The sequence below is a fragment of the Haliaeetus leucocephalus genome, unplaced genomic scaffold (assembly GCF_000737465.1).
Source record: "Haliaeetus leucocephalus isolate CR32 unplaced genomic scaffold, Haliaeetus_leucocephalus-4.0 Scaffold13, whole genome shotgun sequence".
NCBI classification, from domain to species: Eukaryota; Metazoa; Chordata; class Aves; order Accipitriformes; family Accipitridae; genus Haliaeetus; species Haliaeetus leucocephalus.
In genome coordinates, this window is record NW_010972449.1 from 2,238,485 (window position 1) to 2,251,883 (window position 13,399).

At 49.9% G+C, this 13,399-nt stretch overlaps 1 protein-coding gene across 2 annotated transcripts in view; it reads right to left on the bottom strand.

Annotated features, from left to right (window-relative positions):
* MSI1 (musashi RNA-binding protein 1) overlaps positions 1-13,399 on the bottom strand; it is a 29,248-nt gene that overhangs the window by 14,748 nt on the left and 1,101 nt on the right. For both annotated transcript variants that reach the window (XM_010574597.1, XM_010574588.1), the window contains exons 3-4: positions 9,411-9,452; positions 7,564-7,656 (exon numbers count right to left, since the gene is read on the bottom strand). In XM_010574597.1, the coding sequence (XP_010572899.1) occupies positions 7,564-7,656; positions 9,411-9,452 (135 nt within the window). The remainder of the gene's footprint in view (positions 1-7,563; positions 7,657-9,410; positions 9,453-13,399) is intronic.

Consider the following 13,399-nt stretch of genomic DNA (forward strand, 5'->3'; position numbering starts at 1 on the left):
GCCCCCCCCTTTGTCCTCCCCCCCCCCCCCCCCGAGGGTGAGGGCAGCAGGTCTGGGCTGAGGCGGGTTGTGAGGGACTGAGGGGACAAGGAGCCAGGCGTGTGGTGATGCAAAGGATGGGGGGGTGGAAAGGGAGATTTGGGGTCTCCAGAGGGGCAGGAACGGAGGTGCCATCTCCAGGCAATGCCCACTGGTTGGCAGAGACAAAAACGGGTCAACTGCCCGAGAACTGGATGTAGGAAGAGCGCGTGGAAAATAGCACTTGGGAGTTTCAGAAACGCCCCAAGTTCATTTTTAATAGGGTGTGGAAATAATCTATGATCATAACCGTACTTTAACAAAGGCTTTTTGGCTGGGTGAATTGTGTTTCTCCCCAGTCTCCCCCCCCTTAAATAAATATTTGTTTCAATTCTTTAAACATAGTCAAAGAAGCAGATCACTTTACTAGAAAACTGTTTAGCTTAGTGGTCAAGGCTCTCTCCCAGGGAACTTTTTAACTTGCTGGTCCAGGCTGCAGTTATCCAACATTTGAGGTTAGAAGTTCAAGGTTTGTTAATTTTGAGGAATGTCTTTCGCCATGTTTAGCCACAAGGGTCAAAAACGTCAAGGCAAAAAGAGGGAGTCCCAAGAGCAGTGACTCTTGCTCTCTAGGTGTATCCTTCCCAAGGCACCCTACCACAGGAGACTATGTCTTTGGCAGGTACTTGGCAGTTTGGGAGTAGGTACGACACCCCTGAGCCTTAAATCCAAGCTAACATGACCTCCTCTCAATTCTCTCTCCAGCAGCTCTCTCTAGCTTTGGAAAACCAAATGGGAGTGGAAGAAGGATAAAGGCTTTGGGCTCAGTGGAGGTAACGCATTCAGAAAGTGAAAAAAGGTTTGTCCCTGAGGAGGAAGCTCTTCTAATCCTCCATGGATTTGCCACTGCTGAGACCTCCTGCAGAAGGGCAGCAAGCAGCACCTTCCCGAGAGGAGGAGACAGGCCCTTCTCAAACCAGCACCTGGTTTTGACGAGAGTGGTGTGGTGGTGACAGGAAGGAAAAGTGACAGTCACAGGTTTCAGAGAGAGACTCCACCAAAGCAGCCCTCAGCCTAGCCAAAGTATTCAGGTGCACAGATATGAGGCATTTCATACCAAAACAGAATGCAGTACAATCCACCTGGCCTTGGCCAAAAGGGCTGATTTTTTTTTTCAATGGCTTAGTCCCACTCTAACATCTTTCAGTCTTCCTGGGACAGTCATAGGTGTCTGCAAAAGAGGAAGTCAATGGCAGCCTCATGAAGATTTAAAAAAAAAAAAAAAAAAATTTCCAACACAAGTTTGATGAGAAATGTTGGCTGCACTTCCACATGGGCAGATCTTGAAGAAAGTTGTAAATATTCAAGCAAAGGCTTTGCAGAGACGGGCATCTTCCACCTGAACAGCAACTAAAGATGGCTGGCTGGTCCTAGAAGGAACCATGGCAACGTATTTGTAGAAAAATCAGGCAGAATAATAACAACTGCCGAGACATCTTCAAGGTGGGAAATATAAACCAAACAGTCTAGAAACCACTCAGCCATCCTGTCAAGAGAGGGCATTAGCAACCCTGCGAGGTTCTCCCAGCTGCTCAAACAGGACAGGCCAATTCTGGGGAGGAGGACGCACCGACCCAGAGCCCAGCTCCAGGGAGCAGGCATGCTGCACCCGCACGGCGCCGGGAGGACCCTTCTTACCCCACTCTGCAGAACCGTTCTCAAAACTCTGGGAATGAGAGTTGGCCGAGGGACAGAGCCCGTTCCGTGCCACAGGTGAGCGGGACAGCCTGTCCAGGTGTTCCTGCCTGCTCTTGCACTGCACCTCGGGCACCTGGCAAATATCAAATGAACCACTGAAGACCTGAATGACCATTACTGCTACAGCATTTTTGGCTATTTGCCTACCAGATGCGGAGCACAGAGAACCCTTTGTTCCAGAGGCATTGTTACCACAAGCCAAACTGCCTACTGCCACAAGAGAGGTGATCAGATTCCCCTTCTCCTCCCCTCCCCATCTGTTCATTGCAACCATGTTACGCGTGAGAATTTGCATAAATTGCCCTCTGATCTGTGGAAGAAAATCCAAAATCCAGTTTGGAAATCCACAGCAGGTTGACAAGCAGCTTTGATCCCTGAAATTTCCAGAGAGCAGCAGATTAAGGATTAATTAATTAACATTCTCCAGATCCAAAGTGAGGGAAATCATGCCCACTGTAAGCACAGGAACAAGTCTTCCTTTAAAGAAATTCCCCATCAGTATCTAAAGGTTCTCCAATTAGTCAGCAGGGAAAACTCATTTCATATACCCAAGTCAACCACACCATTTTTCTGGCAGGTGTACATGAATATGCATTTGTGACAGACATGCAAACCCTCATCAAATCCAGCACCTCAGATACGGGGGTTTTCTCTTGGTCGGGACAGTACTAGAGTCATTGCCTGAGCGAGATGTCAGAAGCTGTCTCAGGCAAACGGTCCAGAATTTGGACTTGAGTATTAGATGGCAGCCCAAAGGTCAGAATTGTCCTCAGACCTCAGCAGATCTTTTTTCTTGTTTGCTTCCAGGATATTTTTAGAGGGCAGATCTCTCTCTGGGCATGATCTGCCTCACAGAGGCTGAGCTTTCATGACCGACTCATCCACATATGCAGATCACCTGCAGGCCCAGGGAGAGATGCAGACTGTTTTTAAGCACTTTTCAAGCACCCTTGGAGCCACAACTGATTAGTGAGTCATGCAAAGACGTCATTGTGAATATATTTCTTGCATTTCTGCTTCATGAAATGCAAAAGCACAAAAGAAAACCATGAGTTCAAACACGTGAATTGGGTCCAGGCCCCCATTTCTTCCAGCACCTCTGCATTTCTAGTTTCTGAAAGGATCAACTTCTCTCCTAATGACAAAAGACTGGCTGCACCAAGTTTGAGCAGAGGTCCACCTTGCCCAACACCCCCCCCAAGATACCAACCAACAACAGACACCTTTGGAAGAATGTAAAGACAAGGCAAGGATATTACGATAGACCCCAGAACACTCCATCATCTTCCAAGCCATTTGTGATTTGGGGATTTCCTGAACTCAAAGGCGTGTCTGTATATTTAGAAGACCTTCCATGCATTTGTCCAATCATTTTGGAGCCTATGCAGATTTTAGCAACGTCCTGGGGCAAAGATTTCACAGCTTAGATAAGCTCCATGACAAAAAGACCTTATTTGTTCTGAGCCTCCTACCTTGCAAGTTATTTGACTTTGTCTACCACAAAACCTCATCAGACCAACCCTTGAAAAAGAAAGATGATCTGAGTTTTTTCAGTTATGATTTGAAACAAGTGACCTTGCTTACAAGACCAGAGACCCAACAGTCCAAAGAAATTACTCTGATGGACAATCCCTTTTCCCCCCCAAAAAAAACACAGAACAACATGTTCCCACAGGTTGAAGTAGAAAAGGAGGAAGCTGGGATACAAGCTCCTCTGAGGCATCCTCATACATGTTGAACTAGACGGAGGACTAGCTATGCCTGAGGTGGTAGGTGCAAGATACCTTCCACCTCTCTCTCTTTCAGGTTTCAGTGAGGGTGGTAGCCTGAATCTAGAGAGGCTGTTGAAATACTTCCTTGTGCAGTCTAAGGATCTCCAACACCATCCAACTTAAGCCAAGACACTTGGCTACACACACTGTGAATGCAATTCTTTCCAGGACTTCGGTCCTACAGTTGAAAAAATAATCTCCTTTAGAAAGCATGTCCGTGGCCTTAGCTTGAATCTCAAAGAGACTTGAGTTTTGGAGCCAGAACTGTTTCCTAGAGATCCCACTATGTTCAAAGCCCTAGCAGCTGCACCTGACAAACCATAGCCAGCTTGAGTGCACTTCTCAGTCTCTCTCACTGTACTAAAAAAACAAAACAAAACAAAAAAAACAACCACCTTTGTGTTTTCTTCAGGAAAACAGCAGCCCATATTTTTCATTCACAGTTTTGGAAGAGAAAAAAAATAAAGTGATCCTTCTTTGAAGCAGAGAAACTCACACTGTATTTGGGATCCTCTTTGAAGCTTCACCTTTTGTGCCTGTTAAAACCAAGTATTTTGATATGAAGAACTGGGGTGCCAGCCTCTCCCTTTCTTCCTTTATCCCTAAGTAATACTCATGGATTTCCTCCTCACACATTTTCATTTTTCTTCTGCCACTTCCATTTTACAAAGCTGAGAGAAGGTTTTGGATGCAGCAAGGAAAGACAACAAAACAAAAATAGGAGTAAGCGGAAATGCAAAAATGGAAAAATCAGACTTGGGAATTTTATTTTATGAAATGGGGAACCATTTCATCTCCAGCCCAAGCAAACTTCCATTTTTTTCCTACTGATGGACACACGAGGTATGTTGCTTCTGACCCAAGATGCACCAACGCTAACTACCTTGGTAGACTTGTGAACTGCAGGTCACTGATTTGGGCCAGAGAGAACATTATGATAATCTAATTTGACCTCGTCCGTACTGCAGGCCATAGCACTTCCTCTCGTAATTCCTACAGCATGTGCATGCTCTCTGTCTGGACTAAAACGTATTTTTCAAAATACATCTACCCTAATTTAAAGGCTTTAAGTGGTGCCAAATCTAACACATGCTTAGGCTTGCGGCCTGAGGGTTACCTAGAAGATAACCTTCACGCAAAACCCATTCAGCAGTCTGTACTCCCTTGTCCTTAGAAGCAGAGGATGATCTCTCCCTGAAGGTGAGATACAAACGGAGCTTGCTACTGGCTTCTCAAAGATTGACTAAAAATCACCCCCAGGAACCTGGTACCTTGATCTTGAGGAACCAGGACAGGATGACTGCATGCTCCCCGCTCTCTCCTCTCTAGATCCTAAGTGTTCCCATACCTCCCTGGACAGGCAGGAGGAAAGAGGAACAATTTTTCTCCTGCCAGATCCTAGAAAACTGTGGGGCTCCTTGGAAGAAGAGGTAACATAGACAAAGCCATTTCCTCAGAGAGTGAGTCCTCCAAAGAAATGCTTCAAAAAGGCATCCTTAACATTTCCTTCTCAGACAGTCCCAATCCAATTGGCCCAAATGACTTAGAAAATATTTTCTCAGACAGGCTTTCCAAGATGAGGATAACACGACAAGCTTTACCACCTCTCACTTAAAGGTGCCACAAATCGAGGAAATGAAGACCACAGAGTGAGATGCCGAGTACCTCTAAAGAAGGGATCCTAGGAGACCTCTGAAAGCTAGGAGGCCCCAGAGTATCATAAGCAAACACCAAAAGAGCCTGTGTATCAAAATCATGTTCTCCATGAGTCACATCTGAAATTGAAGGCAATGGGCTTTTCTTAGCCCTGGAAACCACAGAGCAGTGCATTCAGAGCGCAGAACCCCAGAGCTGATGGCCACGAGGCTCTCCTCTGAAACACGCTTTCCCACTGATCCTGTCTGTCAGCCACACAGAGATACCAACTGGAGAGAATTTCTCAGGAAACAGTTCTCCTGGCCTTTGGTGAATTATTTGAGGCTTAGCCTGGAAGATGGTTACAGGCCAGGAGAGATGCATTATACAAGAGCTTTGAGGAGTCTCTCCTCAGCTGAAATGGCCAGGTGAGTCAGAAAACTGCCCCAAAAATGGAGAGTCAATCTGACCAGCCCTGACCTCTCCCCACAGAAACTCCAGAGCCAAGAGGCCAGCTGCATCGGCCTCATGCAGATTTTGAGCACCGGATGTTGTCCAGGATGCTGGTTCTCTGGAAATGAATCGCACTGAGCTATGCAGAACTCTCCCTTCTGCCCAGTCCCAGGAAAACAATCTGACACAACCAGTTCTTGCCAGTCGCCTGACGTCAGGACCCCTTTCAGCACATGACCATTAAACAAGAGGAACACAACAGCGTAACGCCCCAAAAGAACTGGAAAGTTCTTCTCAAACTAGAGCAACCATAACTGCTTGTAAACAAGAGTGCTACATGACATGCTTCTGCTTCAAATTAACAGAGGTACAGTTAAGGTGAAAAGGGGATTACACCCAAGACATTTTGTTTTCCTATCAGACGCATCCATCAGCAGCGCAGAAGCACATGCCAGTCAAACTAACAACCTTCAGACCACACAGACACACGGACAACACCACCTTTACTGGTGACACCTTCAGTGACACCATGTAAAAACTCTTGAAAACACAACAGAGTTTGCTTATTTCTAATAGAAAATAAAACCACACAGAGCTAATGACTAGCAAACATGGAGATATCTGACCACTTTTGCTATTGCCACGTTCTCTTAGGATTGAATAGAAATATAAAGGAGTCCCACTTTGCAGTCATGATAGCATCCCAGGACATTCAGATTTGACTTCAGAAGCTGAACAAAGGTACTGAGCAAACACTTGTTCCAAACTCTGCCCAAAAGTTCCAACAATATCACAAAACTGGTTACAAAACTCCCCTTCCTTTCACCAATTGATGTGCCTTAACATAACATTACCCCTTTGCAGGACCTTTCAGAAGGAAATTAATACCAAAGCCTTCATCCCTCACACTCTACAGTTCCCGTGGTACTTTCCTCCACATCCACAATCCTATCAGCAACATCGTGGCCAGATTACCACGCAGCAAACTGTGTTCTGCCCCGCTAGCCAGGCAGGAAGGTCCCTACAGCTACAGAATCCAACACTTCCTGCCTCAAACAGCAAGCCCATGAACACCACCAAACAACAGTGCAACAGTCACAGTGCCCTGCCCCAGAGGTGACCACATTCAGCGTTTGGGTACGATGATCCCCATCAGTTCCAAATCCCATTAAAAATCTTGAGATCCTTCAGTCTAATACTCCTGAGATTGCTCCTGCGGATGCTCACAACCTCCTGACGCAGCTGAAAGGCCAAGACCGAGTCCCCTTCTATCCTCCAATTAGGTCCCGACTCACAATCTGCACACCTGGCTGTCACGGACCACGGCACAAGTGACTTCCATCCACCCTTCCCTGAGCCACCAGCTGGCACAGAAGAGCCAGACCAACACAAGGGACAGCCGTAGTGCCAGATTTTCTTCAAACATCCAAAAATAACATCACCACTTGCCCAAGACTCAGCAGGAGAAGTTTCAGGACCAAAAGGCTTATTTTTAATAAAGGATTACCAAAATATCAATTACAAGGCTTTGAGTTAGAACCAGGCCAAAATCACAGGTTTGATGCTGCAGCCACTCTGTTAGGAGTGTCTACAAAACTTCCTCCGGTGGTAGAACAAACTGCAAATCTGCGGGCCACAGGAGGCCTCTGGATAGGGAAAAACTGGAAAACCATTTCCCCTAGCCCAGCTCCTACTGACTCCAGGAACAAACACAAACTCTTTGTTTCAGATCGTTACAGGGCAGGAGTCACTGGCTGTAGCCCCTACAAAGACATTACAGCCAGCCAGCATCTGTAACTGACCTTGAATCTACTTAACCCCACGCAGAAGACTCGCAAGCTCCTAATCCCGCCTCCACAGAAGTTCAGAAAACTCCTTTTTGCCCCAGAAGCAACAGCTTTGATCCAACACCACTCAAGAGACTTACCTTACCAAACTGCTCGAAATATTGTTTCACATCCTCCACAGTAGTGTTCACAGACAGACCACCCACAAATATCTTCTTCGTTCGGGTCACCATCTGGAAAAGGGAAGGACAGGAATTCACCGAATAAACCCAGAGCGAGCAGAGAACAAGACTCAAAAGGCCACTAACTCCCCTCTGCTGCTGGGAAGCGCCTGCCCCATTGCTGCAGCCGAGCTTCCACCTCCTCGAAGCCCTCTGGCCCAACACAGCTGGCAGATCCGTCCCACGCCGGACCCCAGTTCATGCTCTCGCCCTTGCGCCACCCCATCATGCTTGCCAGCACCCAACCACCACCTCCTCCTCGGACAGCACATTACCAGCCTCTCCCCTTGCTAACCTGCTGCCTTTCCCTCGGCAACCTTCACACCACCCCGAAAGCGTGGGGCAGGACTGTCCCTTCCCCAGCCCTCCAGCTCCTCTCGCAGCCATACCACTTTGCACAGCCAGCCTCCTCCAGGCTTCCCCAGAGATGACTGCTCTGCTTCCCAGAACGGAAAGACAGGCAGGAGGCCTGCCAGCGCAGGTAGGCTCGCCAGGCTTCACCCTCCTAGTTCGCAAATTGCAAAGCATCTGGTCTTGCATGGAATAAGCCTCATTTCGCACCCATTCCCCAGTCACTTAAAAGGACCCCAGTCAACTCCCAGTTAAATCTCTTTTGCCTTCGCAAGACGGCAAAGAGAGGATCCCTCTGCCACTTGTCACTCGTGCAGCTGGAACAAGGAAGAAAACTAACTACCCTGAGAGGGGCCATTGCTGCCAGGCTGAGGCACACCGACATCCTTTGAACCGGCTCTCCAGCTGCATCCTCCCCTTAGCTGCTTGGCTACACCCCTGCTCTCAGAGGAACACATGGTCCTAATTACCCCAAGGAGCATAGGGCTAATCCGCAGCAATTCCCTGGCTTGGAGAGCAGCCCGTTCTAACACTAAAGCACCTTCTGTCACCAAACTGCTTAATGGAATTAACCCAATTCCTACCATGTGCTTCCTGGCTCCAGTTACTTGGGATACCTGCTCACCAATTGTTCTCAGTGCCTGATCCCCCTTACTTCCCTCCTGGCACCAGTCCCCTCTTCCCTCTCTGCTTCTTGACACTGCTTCTCCCCAGCTCTTTCTCCTGCGACAGTACTTGGAATAGAGACTCTAAACTTTAAAACTCCCATCCAAGAGCAAAGTTAAAGGGTGACCCCAAAGTCTAAAGACAGTCTCCAGCCTGCTGCTGGTTCCTCAGTTAAAAGTTTCTAGCTGCACGCCTGGAAAAAGTTCCTGCAACTGCGCATTTCGATGCCAAAGCCTCTCGTAGATAAGGTCCAACACCTGCCTTTTCCAGTGCTGAAGCACACAAGGGCATTTCACAAAATGAAATCCTTCTCCCCCTCCCTGCCATTCCTACACCTATTCGTACACACACCTGTGCATACACACGACCCTCTTTCCACGTGTATCACGTTGCAGCATGGAGCTGTTCTGCATCTCCTAAGGCCTGAAACTTCCAGACACTGGCTGTAACCTCGGATGGACTAAGTTCACCCTGGGCAGCATTTATTTCACCAGCTCTAACCAGCGCATCCTAAAGTACAACCGAGGGACCTTCTGGTTCCTCCAGCGCCACGCAAACCCCCAGCGCTGCACTGCAAGCCCGACAGGAACGCACCGCGGTGCAGCACAGCAGCTCCTGCTCCAGGTGAGTCCTGAGCAAACCCCAGGGAGCGACTCCGTTGTATGCACTGGCAACATTGCACGGAGGGACAAGATTCACCGCCACGAATTTCGCCCTTTGGGGTGGCAAGGGCTCCCCGCAGTGCTTACCTTGGGCTGTGCTCGGCGGGGGAACGCTACCTTCGGGTCAATCTGAAAGAGATGTGGGGAAGAAGAGATGAACACGCTTTTGCTGCCTATTTACAGACGCAGGGTTTCCTCCATGCGCACAGCTGTCTCTGCCCACGTGGCACCTTGCTAAAAACCCAAAGAATCTACCTGAGGTGCATAAAATGAAGCTGACTGCAGACATCTTTCCCTCTCAGTAAGGTGTAATCCAGGGAGACTACAAGTCCCAGCATGCAGTGGTCCGGCTCCAGCTGAGCGCTGGCCAGACGCACCCGAGAACCCATCACATGCTGGGATTAACAGGCTGGGCTGCACCCTCCCACTCAGCCTGCCCCTGGGTGCCCTGCATCACCGGCCTCATATTAAAAGTGCTTTCTTTTGCCTTTTTCCTCTCCCCTTCCACTCTACCTACAAATACAGAGCTCACCCGGGTAGTAACAGGGCAGAAAAGAGGCAGCGCACAAAAAGCCAAACACTTCATCCCACAAAACACAGGGTAAAGAAATAAAAGAGCACACAGGACGGCACAAATTAAACCGAGGAGTCCAAAGCCCCACAGGCTGCAGAGGCTGTGGCTGCAGGGCAAGCGTGCTGCCCCTCTCCCCAGGCTGCGCTGCACACAATGACGCGATGCCTCCCCTCCGCAGGCTGAGCCCTCCATTGTGCCTGTTCAGCTTCTCTATAAACCTGCTGCCGGCCGGAGCTGCCGGTCCCCGTGCCGCCATCCAGGTGCCGCACGTTCTGCTGGGCTCAGCACGGATGAGCGTGTGCCTGCATTGGCCTCACACTACCACAAAAGCCAGGACAACACTAATGCAGCTGCAAGCCAAACACCCACGAAGCCTTCTCTCCTCAGCCACCATCTCTCTCTTTATAGCCTATTTTTACAGCAACTCCTGTAAAGTTACATCACATCGGGGATGATCCAGACCTACAAATCAGCTTACAAAGACCTGTGGTAAAGGCAGGTCTGGCTCATCCCCGCACTTGGACAGGCTGCAGCTGGGAGGGCAGCCTCGAGCGTTGTCCCATCAGCCCGGCAGCTCAAACAGCCCAAAAGGAAGCTGTGTTTCTCCAGCTCCTCTCGCTGCTTTGTTCAGCTTCCCAGCCTGGCCACCCTCCCATCCCGCATCCTTTCACTTGTCACACAGCCCCGGAGCTTGGCCTCCCTGCGCCCTTCCACCAGCTTCTTTCCCTGCCTTCCCCACCTCCATCCTGACTCACAGCCTACAACATAAATAAACTCAGCACGCAAGTAAACAGAGGCAAAAGTGAAGAGCACAAATAAACTCAAAAATAAACCTCCCTCCCCAAGCTCCAAGCGCCAGCAGATTAGCATACCCTCCGGTGCCTCCCTGGGGCATCTGAACCATCCCTCCCCTCCTTGTGCGCACACACACACACACACACACACACACCCCCACCACAGCTTCCTGGCTAGTGCAGACACCCACAGCGAATTCTGAGGACAGGGGACGGCAGGAGACCAGGAGGTTGATGGCAGATAATAAGCAAAAACAATAATCTACTGTCTTTTACTTCTCAGCCAGTGTCATTCAGCTCCTGCCAAGAAGATGCTTTCATACTCAGCAATGCTAAGCTCAGCCTCATTTTCTCATTACCCTGAGTGTGATCAACTGGGCAGAGATAACGTGTCCTCCTGGCTGGAGGGAGCAGGCAGTCATTTCACAAATTCTTCTGCACAACCAGCTATTGTTGCAGGTAGAGGGAGGCCAGGGCGACCGACTGCAGGGGCAGCCCTGGGAACACGCGGAGGGGAGCAAGTTCAGTGCCGGACTCAAGTTACTCGCACTGGACTGCTCTTCGGTGGCTGGAGTCTTTCTAATTAAAGCAAAAGCACCGGTACCTTGTTCCCTCATTTCTGGTGTTAAAACAAATACCCCTGGAGGAGCTGCGTTTCAGTGTCACCCACTGACGTAATGGTTCTTTTTTACAAACCTAGATAGAAACCCGCTAAGAGTAAGAGCATTCAGAACTGCTCAGATTGTATCCAAAAAACCAAAACCCTGAGATCAGGCTGCGGTGAGTGGAAGTCACCTGAGCAGAAACCATTTCCACTTCACCCCACAAGGCTTTGGGGACGAGGAATTCCACTGATGTCGCAGGTGTACCAGTGGGCTGGCCGGGCTCCTCAGTAACACTCTTCAAGGCACCTACGGCACCATTTAATAGCTCAGGTCACGTAACTCCTGAGTTAACCTGGCTGGTATCAGTGCCCCAAAGCAGGGGGAGGGCAGGTAAGGACCCGCGAGACCTCCGGGCTGGGTTTGTTCATTCATCGCACCTCCACAGCTGCCTTCGCTCTGTTGGTCTGCGCTGCCTGAGAGCCGCAGATCGCTCCCTCCGCCACAAAAGACAAACCCAGCAAAAACTCAGTAACGGCAACAAAGAAACAACAGGGCGACCCAGCACTGCCAAGCCCGCTCTTCCCAGAGCTCATAAAGCAGCAGCTCAAGGCAGCGGTCAGCTGCAGCTTTACAAAGTCACGCAAATCTTTTACCTTGAGACCACAAAGCCAATTCTCCTATCAAGCGTTTTCATAAATAACCCCGTAGGCTGCTGCTATCAAGCTTACAAACAAAGAGGAGTCTGAAAAGCACAAGGTCTCCCCGGAGAATCGGGCCAACAGCCCTCGTTAGGGTAGGAAGAATCAGAAAACAATGAAGCAACAAGTTGGGCAGACAGTGTCTATCAAGTGCTGCTTGCCAGGAGACACCTAGCCTTTAGAGAAGGCTGTCCTTTCAGGACACCGGGCCTTTTCCTGCAAAGTTTCATAAAACCCTATATTAAGATTCAGATGAGTTTGTGTCATTTAACCCATGACTCACAGCAGAGCCTTTCAGGCTCACAGGCATACGGAGGCTCCATGCGGTACCACAAGACCAACCTCTCACCAGGCAAAACACCCCAAAACATCTGACCCAGCTGAAAACCGTGCTAAATAAAAAAAAGAAAAAGGAAGGGGGGAGAGGATCAAAGTTCCTAACAAAGGAAGGGTCCTAGCAAAACTGCCCCCATTCTCTCCGCTGTGCCGGCGGGGCAAGCGGAGCAGATGCAGCCGGGAATTTCAATGGCTGGCCGGTCCCCATGCGCCACGAGGCCCTTCTGTTCTCCTGCAGCGCCCGTCCGCCCCTGCCCTGCCCGTCCCTCCCTGCCCTCGTGGGCCACACGGTGGGCTGCAGAGCGGCTTCGCCCAGGCGGCAGTGGCGGTTCGGGGAGAAGAATGGAGACCATGGGTTTCGGCTCGCTCCTAGCCCCAAAATGCTTTTGGGATTAGCGCTACAACAGACATCCATGACTTGCCTTTCCAAGAGGGGTCTATGCCAGCCCACAGACTCAGGACGGGACTAGCTGAACAGACACCGTGTTTACACAGGCTAGTAAAAAAAAAAAAAGAAAGAGAAAAAAAACAAAGCCCTGGGCCCTTCTCAAAAGACTTTGCCATAACCCTCCCCCAGAGCAAAACTCACTTTACATCACTCCTGAAAGCAGGAGGGCTGGGAGTCCTGAGGACCCAGCCTCGGCCAGGAAGGCTGGGGTAGGTTTAACCGGGAGCTCCCATGGGGAGGAAGGACCTGTGCACATCAAAGGGAGCGATCCAGGCAGTTAAACAGGAACAGACATAAATCTCGCTGCAACTCACGCCATAAACCCTAAGAAAGGGGGTCTCGCTCTCCCGCCCTCTCCCTTCTGCCAAGATAAAGGCTAGGACGCACGAGCCACGCGCTGGAGGAAACAAAGTTGTGCGTTTGGGCTCCTCGGCAGCCCGTGCCCGGAGCCAGAACCTCTCCCCTCGCCGTGCCACCCCCTCGCAGCCCCTGCCGCTCCCCCACCCCTACCCTCACCTTCACCCCAGGGCAGCAATAAGGAAAAGGAATTCAGGGGAAGGCAAGTCACTAAAACTAAAGAGAAGGGACCTCCCACTCAGACACCTCACCCCCACCCCCCCC